The sequence below is a fragment of the Peromyscus leucopus genome, chromosome 2, assembly GCF_004664715.2.
Source record: "Peromyscus leucopus breed LL Stock chromosome 2, UCI_PerLeu_2.1, whole genome shotgun sequence".
Taxonomy (NCBI): Eukaryota; Metazoa; Chordata; class Mammalia; order Rodentia; family Cricetidae; genus Peromyscus; species Peromyscus leucopus.
In genome coordinates this window covers 130490312-130513784 of record NC_051064.1, presented here as the reverse complement: position 1 = coordinate 130513784, position 23473 = coordinate 130490312, and the positions used below count along the sequence as shown (strand labels likewise).

The following is a 23473-nucleotide window of genomic DNA, read 5'->3' as shown; positions in this document are numbered from 1 at the left end:
CTCTGCCCTCCAAAAGCACCTGCACTCGGGAGCACGCTCACCCTCATACATACACGTTTTCAAAAATCTTTCCAAAAATCTGAGGGCTTTTTCATCACGTTAGGTCCCGGTGTCTAGGGATAAGATGTGTCTTCTGGATGACCCTGGGTTTGAGAGCCAGGGATGAACTCCTTTATAAGGTCAGATAAGATGGACCCTTGGACCTAAAATCAAACTTTCTCCTTTTCTTCCAAGAGTTTTTAAAACTCAAACATTTTCATGTCTGGGAAAACCAAAACATTTTCCTATTTAGAAAGCTGTAAATGCTGGAGTGTGATGGAACATGCCTTAAATCTCAGCACTATGGAGGTAGAAACAGACATATCTCTGATTTCAAGACCAAACCTGTAATACATAGTGAGGTCCCAGTTAGGGCTATATAGTGAGACACTTTCTCAAATAAGTAAGTAAGTAAATAAATAAATAAATAAATAAAACCTGCATAGTGGAGTGAGGTCCCAGTTGGGCCTATAAAGTGAGACTGTCTTGCCGGGTGTGGGGAGGTGGGGGGGGTGGCGCATGCCTTTAATCCCAGCACTCAGGAGGCAGAGGCAGGTGGATCTCTGTTAGTTCGAGGCCAGCCTGGACTACAGAGGGAGTTCCAGGAAAGGTGCAAAACCAAAAACAACAACAACAAAAGTGAAACTGTCTCAAACAAACAAACAAATAAATAAAACCCGAAAGTGGCCAGGTGGTGGTGGTGGTGCAGGTGGTGGTGGTGGTGCACACTTTTAATCCCAGTAGCCAGGTGGATCTCTGTGAGTTCGAGGCCAGCCTGGTCTACAGAGCAAGATCCAGGACAGTTGCCAAAGCTATACAGAGAAACCCTGTCTCGGAAAAAACAAAAAAAAAAAACAAAAACAAAACAAAAAAAAAGCAAAACTAAAAGCAAAGTTAAGGTTTCAGTGGTTTTAGTTTATTTTCCCTCAGACCACTCTGCTCAGTTATATTCAAGGATCAGAGGGTTTAAGACATTACCTAACTGGCTGGGGGCATGCCTCACCAGCTAAGCACTGGCTGCTCTTCCAGCAATCCTGAGTTCAGTTCCCAGTACCCACATGGTGACTCAGAACCATCTATAACTGTAGTCCCATGGAATCCGACACCCTCTTCTGATGTGCAAATGTATGTGCAGACGAAACACTCATTCATAATTAAATAGATAAATCTTAAAAAGAGCTCACAGCGGGGCTGGAGAGATGGCTCAACAGTTAAGAGCACTGGCTATTCTTCCAGAGGTCCTGAGTTCTAATTCTCAGCAACCACATGGTGGCTCACAACCATCTGTAGTGAGATCTGGTGCCCTCTTCTGGCCTGCAGGCATACATGCAGCCAGAACACTGTATACATAATAAATAAATAATTTTTTTTTTTTTTTAAATAGCTCACAGGGATGTGTGCTTTTTGTCTTTTGCCTGTCTGTACCTAGGAACCTGTCTGCTGAATGCAACAAGTGGGGTAGAGCTGTGGAAATGGAAGGTTTTTAAGGGGCGAAGCCAGACCAGATGAAGGCTGAGAAGCCCTCGTCAGCCTCCAGTTTCTTAATTTTCCACTTTGTGTCTTTGCAGCTGTCAGAGGACCCTGAATACCAGGAGCTACCTGCTGTATAGAGGCTGGCCTGGGGCTTTTGCTGAAACATAGAAACCCAAGAGAGGAGATCAACAATTCTGTATCACCCTATCTCTTGATCTGATTTACCCACAGAAAGCCAGCCAAGATCTTAGGAGACTCATTGCTAACAGTTCCACCTACTCAGAACATTTTAGTAGGAGGGGTTGAGGCTTTAACTCAGTGGTTGAACATTTCATTAGCACATATGGAAGACCTGGGCTCGTTTTCCATCACCCCCCAAAACAAACAAAAGACATCTCTAATTGGCTTTTGAAGAAATGAGAGGGAGCTGGACATGGTGCACACACCCTTAATTCCCAAACTCAGGAGGTAGAGGCAGGCAGATCCCTGAGTTCTAGGTGGGCCTTGTCTGCAGAGCAAGTTCCAGAATAATCCAGGACTACACGGAGAAACGCTGTCTGGAGAAGGGAAAGTGGGGGAAGGGACTACATCCCTGGGGTGGCTCTCCAGGTCAGCACACACTCCGCTCCGGGGCCATTGTCAACCTCTTGTTTCCCCTTAGCTTCCATAGAATGTGCTAGAACATCCTACTACTACCTTGCCCCTACCCTGCCACACCTCTCTTGGAACGTTCAGCCTGGGAGCCCTTACACTATTTCCAGAGGACTCCGAGGAGAGATGGTGAGCTCCTCTGTAACATGCTAAGGAAAGTCAAGTCAAATCAACTTCGGGCAAGTTAATTCAAATTCTGAGCCTGTTTTCATCTTTGTTGTCAGTACTTGTCCAAAAAGTTCTTGAAGGATGGGGCTGTGGCTGCTTCACCTGTATCACATTTCTCAAGTATCTGCCCCTGCATGAGGAGTTCAATAAAGGTTTGGTCACGTGATGATTGGTGACTGGTTCTACTGTATAGCTTCTGTCAGCTTGGGAGAGCCAATGCGCCCCCCATCACCCCAGCTGTACTGGGCAAACGTCTGGTCCTAAAGTTTTCTCTTGAGATATTGGCAGGTCATCCACAATCTCAAGGTACAAGATAGCCACTTGGGAGTCACAGAATTTTATAGGAAAGTTTAAAATTGAAGTCAAACATCTAGATTCAAACTTCAGCTCATCACTTGTGTCTTTTGCAAGGCCTGTTCATTCCATAAGTAATTCCTCCCTGCTTAATGGAACCTGAGAAAGAAATGTACGTATTTTAAATGCCCAGTACTGGGTCTATGCAGAATACTGCTCGGCATTGAAGTGTCTGTCTTCCTTTCTTCCAGGCTTGTTCTTAAAAGCCCTGTCTGGCAGCTTCCACCTTTCGCCCATTACCACTTAGATCCCTGGGGCTCTTTCTTTTGAGAGCTCTGACTTAGGATGTTTGGCCCACCCACCCAGCTGCCATGCTTGTCAGTCACCTGCAAGCTGAGAAGGATGACATCAGCTTTCCCCAAGCCTCTGGATGCTCTGAGCCATAAATATTTTAGAAGGGCCTTTCTCTAGCTGTTGCCAGGGCGATGGACTCTCAGGGGACTGGGGTGGGAGTATGGAGGCAGGATTAGGCTGCAGAGGCTCTTGCTCTGCCTGTGTGCTTTCCTTTCTTGAGTCCTTTAGTAGTTCCATTGCTTCCAGGCCCCTCTCTGGTCTTGGATGCTGTTTGATCTTTGGTAAGTTGAATTTTCCTGGCCTCTGTTTTGACATTTCTGGGGGTGGGAGATCACTGTATGTCTTAGTGGAGGTAAGTTGAAAATAAAGTACAAGAAGTCTTCTAAGTCTAATGGTGTGTTTTGCCAGGAAATTATTAGTGGAGAAGCTAGGCCCCATAGCTGCTTTTTCATTTGTTGGTGGGGAAGGGAGGCCGAGGTCTCTCTCTGTGGTCCAATCTGGCTTCAAACTCCGCCTCCAGAGGGCTGCAATTGCAGGCACACACTGACACACCTGTCCCCCATAGAGGCTGGAATCCTAATGCCTCATGGATGCTGCTCCCACACAATGACCTTTTTTCTCTCCTCTTCCCTTCACATAGTAACCTCGGTGTGTGTGTATTGAGACAGGGTTACTTCAGGCTGGCTTTGAATCCTGGCTCTGGCTCCAGCTCTTTACTTACTAATAATAATCTGTATTATTTTGAGACACAGTCTCCCTATGTAGCCCTCAGAGATCTGCCTGCTTTTGCATCTCAAGTGCTGGGATCAAAGATGTGCACCACCATATCTGTCCCGAGCTCCTTTCTCTAAGGCTCTCAGTTCTAGCTAGACTGTTTGGGTGGCACAGGATTGTGCCTAGTAATTTAGAAGCAGAGTTCATGGTGTTGGGTCTAAGATACAATCTATTTCCCCTCCCCAACCCCCCCCCCCACACACACACATAGCTTTTACACCTTATATATCTTCCTGGTTGTCACACTAACGTGCAGTATTCCCCAGCCCCTTCTCAGCAGTGTCTGAGAAGGAAGCAAAACAGCACTTAGGTCTGAGCTCCTGTTTTTCTTCCCTCCTGCTTCATGAACTGTTTCTTTGTATGTGGCTCCCTCTGGTGGGATGTTCATGGCGGGGACGTAAGGTTGGATACGAGACTGACATTCAGGCCGTTCTGAAGGGAGTTAATATAGAGGGACCAAGCTAAGGGATGAAAATCTGCTTGATGACAACCATCCCATTTCTAATAAAGACTCACAAGAGTGACTAGGATTAATCCTGGTTTTCCAATTAGACAGGTTGGAAGACATGGACTCAAACTAAAATTCCTTGTAGCATCTTATGCCTTAGTCTTTCTAGCTTCAATTACTATCTTACTTTTGTTTTCCATTGCTATAATAAAATATCCTGACAAGCAATTTGGGAGGGAACGGGTTTGTTTTATCTCACAGTTCAGATTGCAGACCATTGGGAAGTCAAGGCATCAGGAAGCTAAAGCAGCTGATCATAGCTACAGCCAAGAGCAGAGAGCATGAATGTTCACTCTCTTCAGTCCAGGGCCCCAAACCCAGGAGATGAGTCCTCCCACTTTAGTTAGCATAATTAATATAATCACTACAGGCCAACCTGATCTAGAAAATGCCTCATTAAGACTGTTCCCCAGTTATTCCAAACTATGTGTCAAGTTGATAAAAGAAATCACAATTGTTCTCAAGCCGAATGGAGACTTCTGGGACAAAGCCTAATCTCTGTGCTGTTCCACCTTCCCACTTCAGAGTACAGGCATCAAAACAATAAGAGGTTCAGGGCAGTGGTGGAGCACGCCTTTAATCCCAGCACTTGGGAGGCAGAGGAAGGTGGATCTCAATGAGTTCAAGGCCAGCCTGGAACTCATTGAGATCTACAAAGTGAGTTCCAGGACAGCCAGGACTGTAACACAGAGAAACCCTGTCTGGGGAAAAAGAAAACAACAACAAAAAACCAAGGACTTTGTTTTATCTCAGTGTTTGGTGGCACATATTTTAATCTCAGCAGGGGCAGGTGGATTTCTGAGGTTGGAGGTCAGCCTAGTCTACATAGCAGTTCCAGGCAGGCCCTCCAGGGCCCCCCCCCACACACACACACAAAGGGTGTGGGCTTCTCAGTGGCTTGCTTTATTATCTCTGTAACAAATATGAATTGTGAAGAGGTTGACAAGAACATAGCCTTGAAGTATGAGGGCTAATGTATACATAGAATGAAAATGGTCCAAGAGATTAGAACATGAACATGAGAAACCCCCAGAACGTTCTTGTGTTGAAAATCAGATCTAAATTTTCTTTTTTCTTTTTCTTTTTTTTTTCCGAGACAGGGTTTTTCTGTGTAGCTTTGCACCTTTCCTGGAACTCACTCTGTAGCCCAGGCTGGCCTCGAACTCACATAGTTCTGCCTCTGCCTCCTGAGTGCTGGGATCAAAGGTGTGCGCCACCACCGCCCCGGCCAGATCTAAATTTTCTTTACAGTAGACCAAATCAATTAGGAGCTGGGATGGCTGCAGATGACATTTCTTCAAAGCCTTCACTTTGATCAGTGATCACAAAGAGGGGTGTCTCAAGTTTCTTTCTTGATAGTTCTAACATATATACTATGAAAACATCTTATTTTACTTGACTTAGGTCACTAACTCCACCTTCCCTCAGCTCAAACCAGTCACTTTCCTGGAGTAGCAGGGATGTTGGAATGCTTTGATTTGCCACTCATTGCCCACTGGAACTGCAAGAAAATTGACTCAACCACAAAGGGACAGAGTGTGGAAGACTAATTCCCCAAGGAGAATCGGTTTTCTTACTGGGAGAAGGAATGGGTGTGGAGAAGGCAAATTCATACGAAGTGGGTTGGAACTGAGTTTCCCTTGCTCTCCTACACTGAGTTGTATGTATGCCAAATAAATTCAGTAAATAGTTCCTGAGAATTCACTTCTGCAAGGTCTATCGTCTTCTACATTACAGATTCATAGACTTTTCCCTACCAACTCCACAGGCAGTGACCAAGTTCAAGTGATTGTTTCATCCCTATATGGTACAAGCACACTTTAAAACAAAACGGTAGTACTAAAGATTAATCTCAGGGCCTTTTGTACAACAAACAGGCACTGGACCATTGAACAAAACCCCTGAGCTATAGCAAACCTATTAATCTCTCAGATGCCCAATCTGACCCCTCTTGTGAAGTTTTCATACTATTCCTCTGCCTACCTCTGAACTTGGTATAGTTCAATAATAAATTATTCTGCTTCCTCATTAAGGAGCAGCAAATTGTCATCTCTGTGCCCTCAGGATATAGCAGTAACTAAAAATGTTGCCAGGTGTCTCACCCACATTCCCAGATACAGTCTGGCTTCAGTGCATGCCTTATGCTCACAGAGATCAGAGGACAGCATCAGAGCCTCTAGAACTGGAGTACAGACAGTTGTGAGCTGCCATGTAAGTGCTGAGAATTGAGTCTCGGTCCTCTTGAACAGCAAGTTGTGCTACCCAGTGATCTCTCTGGCTCCTTTCTTATTAAAGTTTGATTTTGTGATTATGTGTGACTAAGGTGTGTGTGTGTGTGTGTGTGTGTGTGTGTGTGTGTGTGTGTGTGTTTATGCACGTGAGTGCTGATACCCTCAGACCTGAGAAAGGATTTCCTGGCCTAGTTAGGGTTCTATTGCCATGATATGATAAACACCATGAGCAAAAGTAGTGTGGTGAGCAGAGTTTATTTGAGCTTACAGTTGTCCATTAAATAAGTCAGGGCAGGAACCTGGTGACAGGAACTGAAACAGAGGCCATGGAGGAATAATTACTGGTTTGTTCCCCATGGCTTGATCAGCTTGCTTGCTTATACATTCCATAGTGGGCTGGACCCTCCCACATCAACCATTGATCAAGAAAATGTCCCACATACTTAAGTATGAGCCAATCTGGTGGATGCAATTATCATTCATTCCCTCATTAGAGATGTCCCTGGCTGGTGTCAAGTTGACAAGTATACACTGGGATGCTGGAGTTATTGGTGTTCTGTAAAAAGCAATATGCACTGCTACCCACTGAGCCATCTCTTCATCCCCCTCCTTGTCCCCCTGCAACTCCAGGTCCTCTGGAAGAGCAGCCAGTGTTCCTAACCGCTGAGCCATCGCTCAAGCCCCCTTGTTACTTCTTAAACATAACAGACCGAGTGCCCTTGCACCCTGTCTAGAATCTTCCCCCTTCCCCGACACTTTACCATTTTACTGAAGCCTGCTTTGCCCATCGTATTGAAACTTGCACCCAACACTTTTTCTTTCTTCCTTTTCCTTTCTTCCAAAACTCCCTTCCAACATACTACAGAATTTACTAACTTTGTTTGCCTGCCCCCACAATTTAAGCTGTAGAAATTTATTAATACCTTCTAATTCGTTTGATTAATATGTGCCAAGCACTGTGATAAGCAATGAAGTCACAAGATAATGATTAAGATTGCTTATGAGGCTGGGAATGTAGCTCAGTGGGAGAACACTTGCCTAGCACACCTGAGATCCTAGTTTCAATCCCCATCACCCCCCACCCCCATAGATTGCAAGGGAAGAAATCACAGGAACAGTAGTAGTAGCTCCTTTATAGACTTCCTTCCTCTGTTAAGTGTTTGCCAAACATAATGATAGCTCACACTGATTAAAACAGGTACTACATGGATTATCTCAGATAATCTTCAACACCTACGAAATAAATTGTGCCTGCATTAGGTTTGATTTCGAGCTCTGCATAAGCCTGTTATGGTGTGAGCAATAATTCCGACACTCTGGAGGAGGAGGATCAGAAATTCAAGGTCATCCTCCCATCCATATCAAATTCAAGGCCAGCCTAGGCTTCCAGAGACCCGGTCTCAAAAACCAAAAGCAAAGGGCTATTGAGATGGCTCAGCAAGCATAGGTTCTTACCACCAAGTTGATCTCGGGGTACCTACATGGTAGAAAAAGAGACTCGATTCCTACAGGTTGTCCTCCGACCTCCACTACTGCGCACAGTCCTTGCACGCCAGATTTTAAAATGTTGAAAAAAACCCAAAACCTAATAGGTGGTTATTATCGATACCCAATAATGTAATTTCAAGGCTTGAAAATGGCAGGCGCAGGCTTTAAACTAAGGTGGTGGCCATGAAATGAACAGTGGAAGAAATGTAAGATGCTTAGAGCTTAGTTCGGGTTAGCAAGACTAGGTCAAAGACGACGTAGACTTTTGGAGGAAAAGGGAAGTGACTCCAAGGTTTTGACTGAGGTTGACCAAAATACAATAAGACGAGAGAGCAATGAAAGCTCAGTTTGGGACACGATGAGTTTGAGGTGATTGAGCAGCTCAAGGGTAGGAATCCGCATCGGCGGGAAGGCCGCTCTGGTGTACCCCTCCAGCCTGAACAGAAACGGGGAGAAACACAGGAGGTGGGTCCGCGCCTCCAGAATCTCTTTATCAGCGGTGGCAGGAAAGGCGTGGGAAGGCTAGACAAAGAGCACAAGCACAGCCTTTCATCCGACGGCCCCTTTAAGAAGCGCGTTCCCGGCTCCTAGCCCGCCTAGTATGCAAATTGCGCAGCTGGCGGGAGCGCGCCGCTGATACCCGGCCTAGGCTGCGGCGGTTAGTCCTCTCCGGCCGCCGTCGGCTCCGACATATTGCCCGCAGGAGCTGCGGCGGCGAACGGAGAGCGCCGGGGGAAGGAGATGGGTGAGCAGAGCTGACTGGGCTCGCCGGGGCCGCGGGATAGGGGCGGCTCGGCTGCTAACCGTCGCCCCACGCGGACCGGAGCCGCGGGGAGGGGGAAGGGAAGGGACGCGGCGCAGACGGGACCCCGCCCCTCCGGTGCTGAGGGGGCGGGCCACTGCGTGGTGGGTGGAGCTTCCAAAACAGAAGGCCCGGAGGGGCTTGGGCTTCGGTGGTGGTGGTGGGGGACAAAGAGGGGGGTGACGACAACGCACTCCTCTCGGCTGGAAATGGGGGCAGGGCCCCCTGGTGCGTGGGGCTGCCAACTAAGGGTACGGCTTCTGGTCTGTGGGCGCCGGTGTGGCAGAGACCCTTCTGACTACAGGGTTTTTAAAACACTGAGGGCGGAGGGACAGGAGGGAGACCTAGCCCACCAAGGGAGCCCATTCTGAGCCAACTTTCTAGTCCTAGAGAGCTTTGCCTGGCTTGTGGGCGCGGTCTTTGGGGTGACAGTGGTGTGTGGTCGGCGTTTCTGGGCCGAGGACTTGATGTGGGTGCAGAGCTTCTAAAAGTGAGTGGGCGTGGGCAGAGTTCCTGGGCTGTGTGGGGTTTTCCAAGCCAAATATAACAGTGTATGAACAAAGCTTCCGGTCTGGGGGCTTGGTGAGGTCAGAGCTTTGGACATGCACATTTTGAAGATCTGTCAGAAAACCCTCCGAGCTTGGAAAGCCTGAGCACACTGTGTATGAATGGAGGCTACCGTGTCGTCATGAGGAAGGTGAACAGGTTGTGACTTCGATGAAGAGTTTTGGGAGCCAAGTGCAGGGTCCACTAAGCTCAGGGATATAGCATTGTAAAATCATAAGTTTTGGATTCACAACCACGGCGCTGTCCCAGAAGCCATCTTGATGTGAAGCTCAGGCCCTGGGTCCTTGAGTTAGATCTCAAAGTCCTGGAGGAAAAGCTTGTCTCAAAGCTGACTAGATTGTAAATTTCTGGAGACTCATATCCAGATAATGCAGCAAATACCAGAGCTGAGGAGCTCATGACTCAGAGCCTCCCACTTACTGTCTCTTGCATCCTGTAAACTCAGTTTACTCATCTGAAAATACTACCTCACTGGACCTATTCACTTATCAATATATACCCCAGTGAACTGCAGTAAAGGAAACAGCCCTGACAGAGACATGCACTGTCTGGTTGCACACGCCTGTAATCCTAGCACTTGGGAGGCTGAGGCAGGTGGATTGTGAGTTTAAGGCTGCCCTGTGCTACATACATAGTGAGTTGCTTTAAAAAAAATTAATTTACCGACATTCCATTTCAGTGGAAGAGACAGTAAACATGTTAACAAATAAGATAATTTCAGAGGTACTGGAGAGATTGCAGTTTCGAGTGTTTGTTACTCCTGCAGACAGCCTCGGTTCAATTCCTAGCACCCACACTGTGCCTCACAGCTATCCCTAGTTCAGGCTCCAGGGATCCGAAGCCCTCTTCTGACTTCTGCACCCACTGGGCACACGTGGTGCACATACATACATGCAGGCAAAATATTCATACACAGAAAATAAATTTTAGAAAAAAATTTTTTAAAAAGATAATTTTGTAGAGTGAACTGTGGGGAAAAAACTAAAAATAAGAAAAGAGAGTAATGAGGGCAGCTGTTTCATAATGGCAGTTGGGGGATGGGAAGGCTCAGAGGCTGAAGTGCTCCTGGCCAGTGTGAGGATCAGAGCTGGGTCTCCAGCACCTATCTGGCTGGGCAGGTGTGGCAACGCACCTGTAATCAATCTCAGCACTTGTGTGGCAACCCACCTGTAATCAATCTCAGCACTTGGGAGGCAAAAATGGATCCCTGGGGCAAACTGGTTAGTGAAATGATGAGCTCGGAGTTCAGCAGGAGACCCGATCTTGCTACACAAAGTGGAGCACAATCAAAAAGACACTGGGTGGGCAGTGGTGGTGAGCACCTTTGACCCCAGCACTCAGGAGGCAGGGGCAGAGGCAGGTGGATCTCTGTGAGTTCAAGGCCAGCCTGGTCTACAAAGTGAGTTCCAGGACAGCCAGGGCTACTCAGAAAAAAACCTGTCTTGAAAAACCAAAAACGAAACAAACAAACAACCCAACAACAAAAACAAAACAAAATGAAAAAGATACTGGCCATAAATTTCTGTCCTTCACACACACACACACACACACACACACACACACACACGTATACATGCATGAGCACAAAATAATGTCAGTAAGGCTGCTGGTGAGGCTTAGTGGTGGAGCATGTGCTTAGCATGTTCAAAGCCCTGGGTTCCAAACATAGCATTTCAAGAAGAAGTGAATAAAAAAAGAGGTTGTGACGACAGCCTAGTGTGTAATGTAGTTGACACTCAAGCACAAGGACCTGAGTTTGATCCCCAGAATCCATTTAAAGAAGTTGAATATGGCGGCATAAGCTTGTAATCCTCGCACTGTAGAGACTGAGACCAGTAGGTCCCTGGGGCTCACTGGCCAGCTAACCTGATTGGTGAGTCCCCGGCCAGTGAGAGGGCCTGGGTTTTGTTTGGTTTTTCAAGACAGGGTTTCTGTGTAGCTTTGGTGCCTGTCCTGGAACTCACTCTGTAGACCAGGCTGGCTTCAAATTCACAGAAATCCGCCTGCCTCTGCCTCCCGAGTGCTGGGATTAAAGGCGTGTGCCACCGCTGCCCGGCTGAGAGGTCCTGTTTTTTAAAGTAATCAGAACAGCAGGTAGAGAACTGACCTGCTGACCTGAGTTCAATCCCTAGAACCCAACGTTACTTCTGACCTCTGTGTGCACGATGTGGTGTGCACTCTCTCTCACCCATGGTAATAACAAGTAAAATAAAGATGGGAAATCTCCACTAGAAGAAGAAAATAAATAGAGAAGGGCAGTCAGGAGGAGCTCACCAGACACAGGTACAGTAAATACAAGAGAGGACTTACTGGGCAGAGAAGGGTCATGATGGCTAGAGCACAGGGTGGGGACACAACCCAGGGCAGAGAATAGCAGGGGGTAAAGTCTAGGCAGGATCTGCTCTGTCAGCCCCTGTGAGGTTTGAAGAAGAAAATGAAATATGTAAGCTCAAGGCTAGCCTCTTCCACATAGCAAGTTCCAGCCAGGAAAGCCAGGCTTCTAGAACTCAAAACTCAAACAGAAGAAAAGGAAGGAAAGAACGGAAGGAAGGAAGTGAAATAGCAGTTAACCAAGACAGCATTGCTGTCATCCTGGATATCTGCTCTGCAGGAGGACGAAGAGGGCCCAACAGGACATCTTACTGTCGAAATCCACTCTGTGAGCCAGGATCTTCAGGGGCCTCCGGTGGAGGCCATACTTCCAGTGCGTCTGTGACCAGCGTCCGTTCCCGAACCAGGTGAGCTGCCTCTGTGTCTCTCATTCCTTCCTGTGGCAGTGTGCATGCCGGTGTCCCTTACTGGATGTTAGGATCTACTATCCTATGTGCCAGGTGGAGTTAGAGGAGACTGAGTGGCCTCAAAAACCAGAGCAAGCTCTGAGGGTGTTCACTTGGAGAGATCCCATGAGATTGGGCAGAGCAAGCCGCAGCCCTTGGTTCCAGTTGGGTTCTACGCCTGATGGACTGATGGATGGCTTGCACAGGTTGCCATTTGCCTATGAACCTCCTTTTCCTAATCTGTAAAGCAAGCTTAATAATTCCCTTCTGGGAAGCGTGGGGGACCTGAATAAAGTCAGGAGAGGAAAGGCTCTTTTCTCTGCTCCTTTTGTCTACCAAGCAAGCAGAGAAGGGCCCCATCCCTGTGAGCTGATGGAACCCCCAGTCCTGTGCTCCAGAAGCTTTCCCAATCAGGTTCCCAGGGTACTGGGACGTTGCCCCTGACATTACTGCTCTCCACCTCCAGGACCAGTTCTGGGACGGGCCTCTCCAGCCCTCCGCTGGCCACCCAGACAGTTGTACCTCTTCAGCACTGCAAGATCCCCGAGCTGCCGGTCCAGGCCAGCATTCTCTTTGAGCTCCAGCTCTTCTTCTGCCAGCTCATAGCCCTGTTCGTGCACTACATCAACATCTATAAGACAGTCTGGTGGTACCCACCCTCACACCCACCCTCCCACACCTCCCTGGTAGGTGCTCCATCAGGGTCCCTGTGTGTGTGTGTGTGTGTGTGTGTGTGTTGCTTGATTTGAATTTAGCATAGCTTACCAAGCACCAGTATGTACCCACTACATACCTGGCTCCATACTGGGCATGATGGAACAGAATTGATGGTTCTTAACTATTTCTAGTGTGCTTAGGACTGTACTGGGCTTGTAAGGATAGCAGAGTTCATCTGACGCAGACTGGATCCTAAGGCCTGTCTGAGAGATGAGTCATGGGAATGTATGAATGTTCCAGGGGTGGAAAGAACTCTAGACAGAAGAGGAGGTTCAGGAACATGGGTGTTAGAGCAAAAGTGCTCACACGCCACTCTCTTATCCTCAGGGACTGTCCCACTCCCTTCTCTGGGTCCTGTTCTACTCCTCTAGGTAATTTCCTGGCCTGAGTCAGCTGGAGGCCAATGAAGGTCAGAGAATGGGGACAGTCTCTGTGGAAAGGACTGGGCAGTGGGAGGCGATGGGGATAAGAAAAGCCTATGTATGGCCAAGGGGCCCTTTTGACCCCCAGGCCTCTGCCCTGACAGAACTTCCACCTGATCGACTTCAACTTGCTGATGGTGACCACCATTGTTCTGGGCCGCCGCTTCATTGGGTCCATCGTGAAGGAGGTGATTGGGTCCTAGAGGCTGGCCAGGGACTTTGGGACTCCCTTTTTCCCCTGGGCTACCAAAAGATGACACCTAACCCTAAGTCCTAAGGCATTTCCTTTGAGCTCCTTGTGGACTTACTTGAATGTTGATTGGCTCTCCCAGTCCACTGGGCTCAGAAAGACTGACCTTATTGGGCTCTTCCCAGCGTGCAGTGCACCTTCCCTGGGTGGCATTATCGGCCATGTTTGGTGGGGTTTGGGCCTAGCTCCTGTGACCTCCATCCAAGGCCCTGTCCTGTCGTATCTCCCCCGACCCAGGCTTCTCAGAGGGGGAAGGTCTCCCTCTTTCGCTCCATCCTGCTGTTCCTCACCCGCTTCACCGTTCTCACGGCAACAGGCTGGAGTCTGTGCCGGTCCCTCATCCACCTCTTCAGGACCTACTCCTTCCTGAACCTCCTGTTCCTCTGCTATCCGTGAGTACCCCTCACCTCAGCCCTCGGTGCCTAGCACCAGATGCTTGAATCTGTCCTTTGTATGGCTGGGTCATCAGGCCTCTGTACCTGGAAGACTCACGGGCAGGCAGCAACAGTAACCTCTCTCAGCGTCTGGTGACATCTCCTGAGAGCAGGGTGGTTAGCCTTTTTTTTTTTTTTTTCAGAAGAAATTGAAGTGGTATAAGCTACCCACCTCTACTGTTGGGAGGTTGGAATGGGATTCAGCTCTAATGAATACCCAAGGGAACATTTACAAATGGGAATGATGGGGCTGCTTTGTCTCTCTGTCTTCCTTTCCTTTCTCTATGGTTTTTGTTGGTTTTGTTTTTGTTTTTTGTTTTTTTTTTTGTTGGTTTTTTCTTTTTCTTTTTCTTTTTTTTTTTTTGAGTTCCTATTCTCTCTGTATTGCTCCCCTCCTCCTCCCCTTTCGCCTCTCTCCCTCCCCTCAGTGTTTATGAAATGTCTTGAGGCTGCTCCATGTCTTTGTTTACATGTCTCTGAGTGTCTGTGTGTGCAACATGCCTGGGTGTATACGTGTCTGCACATGCACATGCATGTTCGTCTCAGTCTCTGCTGAGCTCACTAGCCTGCCCCACCACAAACTCAGTTGTTCAAGATGGAGAGATGGTAGCCGGGAAGAGCCCAGAACTGCCCTTTTCTAGTCCTGAATCAGTCTCCTGGCTTCCTGGGCATTAACAGTTACTTCCTAACCTTATCATTTCTGGTCCATGGACTTCCTCAGAATGGGCCAGTTCTGGCTCTTGGAAAGCTTTTAGAGTTGGATCCTTCACTTCCCTACCCTGCAGAACTAAGAACATGCTGGTGTGGGTGCCCTGTCACACCTGCTTATAAGTAGGGTTTTTGTGAGTTTAAAAGGTATTTATCAGCACTTGGGAGGCAGAGGCAGGTGGATCTCTGTGAGTTCGAGGCCAGCCTGGGCTACAGAGTGAGTTCCAGGAAAGGTGCCAAAGGTACACAGAGAAACCCTATCTTGAAAAAAACAAACAAACAAAAAAGGTATTTATCAGCCAGGTGGTGTTGGTGCATGACATTAATCCCAGCATTTGGGAGGTAGAGGCAGGTGGATCTCTGTAACTTCAAGGCCAGCCTGGTCTACAGCGCGAGATCCAGGGCAGCCAAGTGTAGACAGATTATTCTTAGGACCGTCAGCTCACAAAAAGTTACACAGAGACTTACTAACTATAAAAGCTCAGCCTATAGCTTAGGCTTGTTCCATTAGCTCTTATAACTTAAATTAACTCATTTCTGTTCATCTACGTGTTGCCACATGGCTCATGGCTTTTACCTCTCCTCTGTGTACAGCTGACAACTCTTACCTTCTTCTTCCCAGAGCTCTCTCTGTCCAGAAGTCCCACCTATACCTCCTGCCTATCTATTAGCCATTTAGCTTTTTATTAAACCAATTGCAGTGACTCTCTCCACACTGTGTAAAGGAATATTCTACAATAGCCAGGGCTCTACAGAGAAACCCTGTTTGGGGGCGGGGGAAGTAAAACAAAAAGACACACACACACATACACACATATACATACACACATACACAAACCTTTATGTGTATGAGTGTTTGGACCACATGTACATATATGTGCATGAAGAGTCTTTGGAGGCAAGAAGATGCTGTCAGATCCTTTGGCATTGGAGTTATGACAGTTATGAACTGCCATGTAGGTGCTAGAAACTGAACCCAAGTCCTCTGCGAAGAGTAACAAGTGTTCTTAACCACTGAGCTATCACCCCAGACCCCAAAAGAGAGGTTTTTATATCCTAGCCTGGCCTTGAATTTGATATGTAGCCAAGGCTAATCTTGAGGCTAACCCTCCTCCCTTCACCTCAGGAGTGCTGAATTACAGGTTTTTGCCATTGTACCCCCCGTATATGTGGTGCTGGGGACCATGACCCAGAACTTCCTGTATGCTAGGCAGGCAGGCACTCTATTACTTCTAGATTTTAATTATGTGACTGACACCTGTCTCTCTCTTTTTTTTTTTTTTTTTTCTTTTTTTTTTTTGAGACAGCGTTTCTCTGTGTAGTTTTGGAGCCTGTCCTGGATCTTGCTCTGTAGACCAGGCTGGCCTCGAACTCACAGAGATTCACCTGCATCTGCCTCCTGAGTGCTGGGATTAAAGGCATGCGCTACCACCGCCCAGCTTCCTTTTATTTCTTTTCATTTTTCCTTGAAGCACTCCTGTGTTTCGTTAATGTATTATGGATAGCTGAATTTATGGGATATGAAGATAATACCTTTAGTGGATATCTGAGTTGTTACACATTTGTGCTTACTGGGATTTTTTAATAACCATATAACTTAGGTATTTTTTCATGACAATAGATATAAGAATAGCCTCATACTATGCATTTCATGGTATATACTTTTGTTTGTTTGTTTGTTTTTTCCAGACAGAGTTTCTCTGTGTAGCCCTCGCTGTCCTGGATTTCGCTCTGTAGACCAGGCTGGCCTTGAACTCAGAGATCTGCCTGCCTCTTACTCCCAAGTGCTGGGATTAAAGGTGGGTGTGCAACCACTACCGCCCAGCTTACTTTTTTTTTTTTTTTTTTTTTTTCAAAGATTTATTTATTTATTATGTATACAGTGTTCTGTCTGCACATATCCCTGCAGGCCAGAAGAGGGCACCAGATCTCATTACAGATGGTTGTGAGCCACCATGTGGTTGTTGGGAATTGAACTCAAGACCTTTGGAAGAACAAGCAGTGCTCTTAACCTCTGAGCCGTCTCTCCAGCCCCCAGCTTACTTTTTTTTTTTTCAGTCATATTTTATTAGCTGAATGTGAAGGTTCATGACTTTAATCCTAGCATGCTAGAGGCAGACGCAGGTGGGTTTCTGTGAATTTGAGACCACCCTGGTTTATATATTGAGGACCAGACCAGTAACAGCTATACAGTAAAACCCTGTTTCATTTCTTCCTTCCTTCCTCCTTTCTTTTTACTTATTTTGGTTTTTCAAGATGATGTTTTCTCTCTTGTAGCCCAGCTGTCCTGGAACTCACTCTGTAGACCAGGCTGGCCTCAAACTCAGAGATTCGCCTGCCTCTGCTTCCTGAGTGCTGGGACTAAAGGTATGTTCCACTACCTCCTGGCAGGAGAGACCCTGTTTCTTAAAAAAGAAAAAAAAAAAAAAAACGATTCTATCTCTTTGCATGTGGAAAGTGGTATATATGCGTGCCGCAGTGTACAGGACCTGCCAGAGGATAAGTGGCATGAGTTGGTTCTCTCCTTCCGCTGTGTGGGTTCCTGGGACCAAACTTGGGGTGCTTTGGTGCTGAGCCACCTCGGCATTGCCCTGGCGTTTTCACAGTTTGGTTTGTCTGCACTTACAGTTTGAGAGTGTCTTTTCCTTGTGACAAGTACACACACTTCTGTGCACCTTCAGTATTACTGCACAACAGATTCCTAGAGGTCAGAACCACTGCACAAAGAGCATTTTCTCTACATTTGTTACCAATTTTAACAAACTGGGCCAATGAGATGCTTAGTGAGTAAAGGTGTTCCCCTGACACCCTGGGAGCCACATGGTGTAAGGAGAGCACCAGCTCCTTCAGGTTGTCCTCTGGCTTGCACAGGTATGCTATGTGTGGCATGCCTCCCTCCCCGCTCACCCCTACTTCTACTAAATAAGTTAATATAATAAAATGATACTACAACCTCCCATCCCATCATTCAGGTTTCTAGTTCCATGCTATAAAATAAAGACAGAATTTCACTGTGTAGCCCTGGGTGTCCTGGAACTGACTCTGTAAACCAGGCTGGCCTTGAACTCACAGAGCTCCATCTGCCTCTCCTCCAGAGCGTTGAGGCTAAAGATCTGCACCACCACAACGTGGCAAAACAAGTCTCTTAGCTGGGAGTCATGGCACATTCCTATAATCCCTCTGCTCAGGAGGCAGGAGAGTTGAGAATTCAAGGTTTTTACCAGCTACGTAGCAGAGTGGTTAGCTTGGGCTAGATGACACCGTGTGTGTGTGTGTGTGTGTGTGTGTGTGTGTGTGTGTGTGTGTGTGTGTGTCCGTCCGTCCGTCCGTCCGCTCCCTCCCTGCAAAAAAAGCTAGGCATAGTGATACAGGCCTTTACCCAGCACTTGGGAGACAGGCAGATCTCTGAGTTTGAGGCCATCCTTATCTGCATAGTTCAAGGACAGCCAGAGCTACATAATGAGACTTTGTCTTAAAAAGTGGGGGTATGGGCTGGAGAGATGGCTCAGCAGTTAAGAACACTGACTATTCTTCCCGAGGACCCAGGTTCAATGCCTAGCACTCACATAGCAGCTCACAGCTGTCTATAACTCCAGTTCTAAGGCACCGGACACCTTCACAGGCAAAACACAAATGCACAAAAAATAAAATAAAAGTAAATAATTAAAAACAAAACAACTGGGCAATGGTGGTGCCCACTTTTAATCCCAGCACTCAGGAGGCAGAGGCAGGCGGATCTCTGTGAGTTCAGTGCAGCCTGGTCTACAGAATGAGTTCTGGGACAGCCAGGGCTACAAAGAAAGACCTTGTCTCAAAAACAAACAAACAAACAAAAAAATCAACCAACAAACACATCTCTTTTACTTACAGTTTTATATATTTTTTAGTTTTATGCTTTATTCATTTATTTGAGGTAGAGTCTCACAGTATAACCCTAGCTAGCTCAGAACTCATTGTGTATCCCAAGCTGGCGTCAAACTCAAAATGCTCCACCTGCCTCTGCTTTTCCGATGGGACTAAAGGCATGTTCCTCCATGTCTTAATACTTAAATTAGTATATCTGTACCTTGATTATTACTTAAAACTTTTATTTAAGTCTTTTTTTTTTTTTTTTTTTTTTTTTTTTTGAGACAGGGTTTCTCTGTAGCTTTGCGCCTGTCCTGGAACTTGCTCTGCAGCCCAGGCTGGCCTCGAACTCACAGAGATCCACCTGGCTCTGCCTTCCGAGTGCTGGGATTAAAGGCGTGCGCCACCACCGCCCGGCATACTTAAAACTTTTATTTAGTAATTTTATAATTAGCCAATGCATTCATATAATTAAAGTTGGGTTTTTTGTTTGTTTTCAAGACAGGGTTTCTCTGTGTAGCCTTGGCTGTTCTGGAACTCACTCTGTAGACCAGGCTGTTCTCAAACTCACAGAAATCTACTTGCCTCTGCCTCCTGAGTGCTGAGATTAAAGGTGTGTGCAACCACCGCCTGGCTTGTTTTTTTTGTTGTTGTTGTTTGTTTCTAATGTTTGGGTTTTGGGGCTTGGGGAATTGAGACAGGGTCTCCCTATGTAGCTAATTAAGAGCACTGACTGCTCTTCAGAGGCCCTGGGTTCCATTCTCAGCACCCACATGGTGGTGACTCACAACTCAGCTTCAGTTGCAGAAGATCCGAAAGCCCTCTTCTGGCATCCTCAGGCACTGCATGCGTATGGTGCAGAGCCGTAACACATAGGCAGAAGACTCATAAAATAAAAGTTAAATCTCTTTTTTTAAGTCAAAAGATGTAAAAGCGTAAACTGCAAAAGTCCACCCCTGACTGCTGCTGCCTCCCAGGCATCTTGTTTCCCTTCCAAGGAGTAATCACTGTTTCTGGTTCCTGTGTTCCCGGATAGGTGATTAACACCAGGCACAGCATGCCAGCACGTGTGCTCTGATTCCCTACAGTGGTAGACAGATGTCGCTCCCCGCTCCTCTCCCCATTTCTCCACTGTTCCCATGTTTGATAGCTTCCCCCCTCCAGTTGGTTATCTTGTCACTGATAAATATATTTTGCTCTGTGGTGCAACCTTTTTTTTACATGCATTGGTGTTTTGCTATGGGTGTTGGATCCCCTGGAAGAGGAGTTGCAGATAGTTGTGAGCTGCCGTGTGGTACTGGGAATTGAACCCGGGCCCTCTGCAAGAGCAGTCAGTTCTCCTAACTGATGAGCCATCTCTCCAGTCCCTATGGTACAACTCATGTCTAGCATGTGCAAAAACATGATTTCCATGTCAAGACATTGTAAAACAGTGTCTTTTAGTCTATCAACAATAGCGTTTTGAATCAGAATATTGGGAACCCTTTGAGGCTGGAGAGATGACTCAGTGGTTCATAGCACATATTCCTCTTCTTGAGGACAGGAGTTCGGTTCCCAGCGCCCACATATGTGGCTGAAAATTAACTCCAGCTCCAGGGGACACAACTCCCTTTTCCTGACTGGGAGTACCTGCAGGCACACACGCACATGTTCACATACACATACAGTGTGCATAAATTAAATTGTTTTAAGGAAGAAATATTAGGAATCTACCCATCCCCTGTTAGTTTCCTCTGCCCGGCAACTGTAGTCATTCATATTGTCAAGGTTGATTCTGACATTCTCTTACGTAACCACACTTAAGCTAATTATAAAAGTGAAGCCCCACTAAATAGTGTGGTTTTAGTAAGTGTACAAAATCACCATTCATTGTTGTAACTCCTGAGTCTGGTTTTGGGCCTCATGAAAAGTGTCAGGGTCAGTAGTTTCTCTCTAATTCTATCCCTTTCTTAAGGTCATGTCATATTTTAGTGTGCTTCATATTTAAATAATAACATCCTTAAATGAAGTTTGTAGTTGCCTTTTTCTTGTTGACAAAAGAAAAGATGACTCGTCATCATATCCTCATATTTATCCAGTCTCTCAAGCATGCTGCCTGTTACCTGGAGTCCATTCCCTCCCCCACCAGATGTCCCACCGTAGGACCTCCATCCTCCTGCTCCAGAACGGAGTGGCTGCTCTGTAGGCCTGCTATATAGCTCAGCCTGGGACTTTTCTTGCTGCCCTCCTGAATTGTGTGTTCTCTTAGGTCCCATACCTTATTTCTCCCCTTTTTTTTTTTTTTTTTTTTTTTTTTGTTGTTTTTCGAGACAGGGTTTCTCTGTGTAGCTCTGCACCTTTCCTGGAACTCACTCTTCAAGGCCCAGGCTGGCCTTGAACTCACAGAGATCCACCTGGCTCTGCCTCCCGAGTGCTGGGATTAAAGGCGTGCACCACCACCGCCTGGCTATTTCTCTCTTATTTTGCCAAATGAATTATCAGGTAATTGCCCTAGCAATGACTGGGAGTGTCTGCATTTTATGTCCTTGCGTGTCCAAAATGTCTTTATTCTATCATTACTCCTTTTGTAAAAGTCTTTTTTGTTGTTTTTTTCCTCCATTTATTTATATGTCTGTGTTTGAGCCTATGAATTTATGTGTACAGGAGCCTGCAGAGGCCAGTAGAGGGCATTGGATCTCCTGGGACTGTATGGACAGGTGGTTGTGAGCTACCATGTGGGTGCTAGGAACTGAACCTGGTCCTCTTCAAGAGCAGTAAGCACTCCTAACTGAGCTATCGCTCTGCGCTCCTACACGCTTCCTGATTGATGGTTTGTCTGAGTGTAGGTTTCTAAGTTCACATTCCTATTTCCTCAGGATCCGAAGTCCCTTTCCTCTAGTGTGCAGTGTGGCTTGTGAGGCAGCTGATGCCAGTTTGCTTCCAGGTCCCCTGGAGATGACTTTTTTCTAAGAGCTTTTGGGACTAGTCTGTCTTTTGATTACTTGAGATTTCATGAGTGTCTGATGGAAGCCTTTCATTATTCATCTGTCAGTACTTCTTCAGCTCTGGGATACTTTCTCTTTTTTCTGTTCTCTCTGGAACTTGTATCTGTTAGATAGCGGACCTTATGGTTTAATCATCTGTTTCTCTTATATTTCCTCTCATGTTTTCCTTTTATATCTGCCTTCGTGCTTCTCATTTGCCCCTAGAGAGTTCCTAAAATTTGTCTTACAGCAGTTTGAGATCTCTCTTCTCTAGAAATCATGTTTTTTTGGTTTTGGTTTTGGTTTTTTTGGGCTTTTTTTTTTTTTTTAAGATTTATTTATGTATACAGTGTTCCATCTGCATGCATGCCTGCAGGCCAGAGGAGGGCACGAGATCTCATTATAGATGGTCGTAAGCCACCATGTGGTTGCTGGGAATTGCAGTGTTCTTAACCTCTGAGCCATCTCTCCAGCCCTGTTTTTGTTTCTTTTGTTTTTTCTCTGATTGCTTCTTTATTGATTTCTGATTACTCGTGTATGTGTGTGTGTGTGTGTTTGTATGTGTGTGTGTGTGTGTGTAATTTTTCAAAATAGGGTTTCTCTGTGTAGCCCTAGCTGTCCTGGAACTCACTTTATAGATCAGGCTGGCTTTGAACTCATAGAGATCCCTGCCTCTGCCTCTCCAAGTGCTAGGATTAAAGGCCTGCGCCACTACACCTGGATCTTAATTTTTTTTTTAATTATGCTTATTTGTGTGAGTGTACGTGTATGCATTCCATGGTGCACACGTGGAGATTATGACATTTATAGGATTTGGTATTTTCCTCCACCACGTGGGTTCCAGGCATTGAAGTCAGGTTGTCAGTCTTGGTGACAAGTACCTTTACTCACTGAACTGTCTCTCTGACCCTTGCTCACTTTTCTAATATATTACCTCCTTGTCATCCCTGTAGGATTATGTCCAGGATAGCCTACAGAAATCCAAATTGATGCTCAAGCCCTGTCTGTCATAGCATACATTTTTCTGTATACCTCCTTATCTAGATTTAATACCTGATTAGGTAAATGCTATGTAAAAAGTTACTAACTCCAGTAAAGTTGATAACTATTATTTAAAGATGCCAAGGGTGAAAACTATGTATGTCCAATACAGAAAAGCCAACAACCATTATAGGCTTATGTATATAGTACACATCAGCAAAAATGTAATAGTTCTTCCAGCTTAGTGGCACATGCCTGTAATCTGAGCACTTAGGAGGCAGAGGCGGGAGGATCTTAAGTTGGAAAATTGCCTAGTCTACATAAAAAACTAAAGATGAGACCAAGCCTGGGTTACATAGACCCTGTCTCCGAAATTATTTCAGCCTGTGGCTAGTTCAATCTGCAGATTTTTGTGCTCTTTCAGGTTGTGGGTCTTGTGTAGTTTGTCCTCATAGTCCCAGCCACACACTCCAAAGACCATTGACTAATTCTTCCTGTCCTTGCTTGGGTGCTGCATAGGGGACATGTGTGTCCTATTCAAGGGTCCATTTCAGCACCTGGCATAATAGACACAGGATAAGTGTTTGTTCCCATGCCTTCTCTGCAAAGTGAAGAGCATTCTCTTGCATATGTGCCCAGTTATGCAACCTAGATCTGTTTTGTGGCATTGTGTTATATTTTGTTTGTTTGTGGACTAGCCTGGAATCCATGATCTTCCTGCTCAGCCTCTGAGGTTCTGAAATTACTGGCACTTGCCATCATGTCCATCTTATCTCTTTTTGTTTCCTTGTTTTTTCTTTTCTTGACACAGGGTCTCTCAGTGTGGTGCTGGCTGTCCTGGAACTCACTCTGTAGACCAGGCTGGCCTCGAACTCAGAGATCTGTCTACCTCTGCCTCCCGAGTGCTGGGATTAAAGGCACACCATGCCTTCTCCCATATTATGCTTTTAATTGATTGGAGATGGGTTATTTTGTTTTGTTTTTCTTCTCCTTTTTTTTTTTTTTTTTTTTTTTTTTTTTTTTTTG

At 46.2% G+C, this 23473-nt stretch overlaps 1 protein-coding gene across 10 annotated transcripts in view; it reads left to right on the top strand.

The window, feature by feature from the left end:
- Tmem39b (transmembrane protein 39B) overlaps positions 1-23473 on the top strand; it is a 43626-nt gene that overhangs the window by 9343 nt on the left and 10810 nt on the right. The window contains exons 1-6 of one of the 10 annotated variants that reach the window (XM_028887670.2): positions 8579-8725; positions 11961-12087; positions 12593-12812; positions 13171-13252; positions 13370-13453; positions 13753-13907. In XM_028887670.2, the coding sequence (XP_028743503.1) occupies positions 13247-13252; positions 13370-13453; positions 13753-13907 (245 nt within the window). In that variant the 5' untranslated portion in view covers positions 8579-8725; positions 11961-12087; positions 12593-12812; positions 13171-13246. Of the gene's footprint in view, positions 1-8577; positions 8726-8834; positions 8887-8978; positions 9034-9063; positions 9273-11960; positions 12088-12592; positions 12813-13170; positions 13253-13369; positions 13454-13752; positions 13908-23473 lie in introns of those variants that run through there. The other 9 variants (XM_037202965.1, XM_028887668.2, XM_037202967.1 and 6 more) reach the window with 9 other exon arrangements.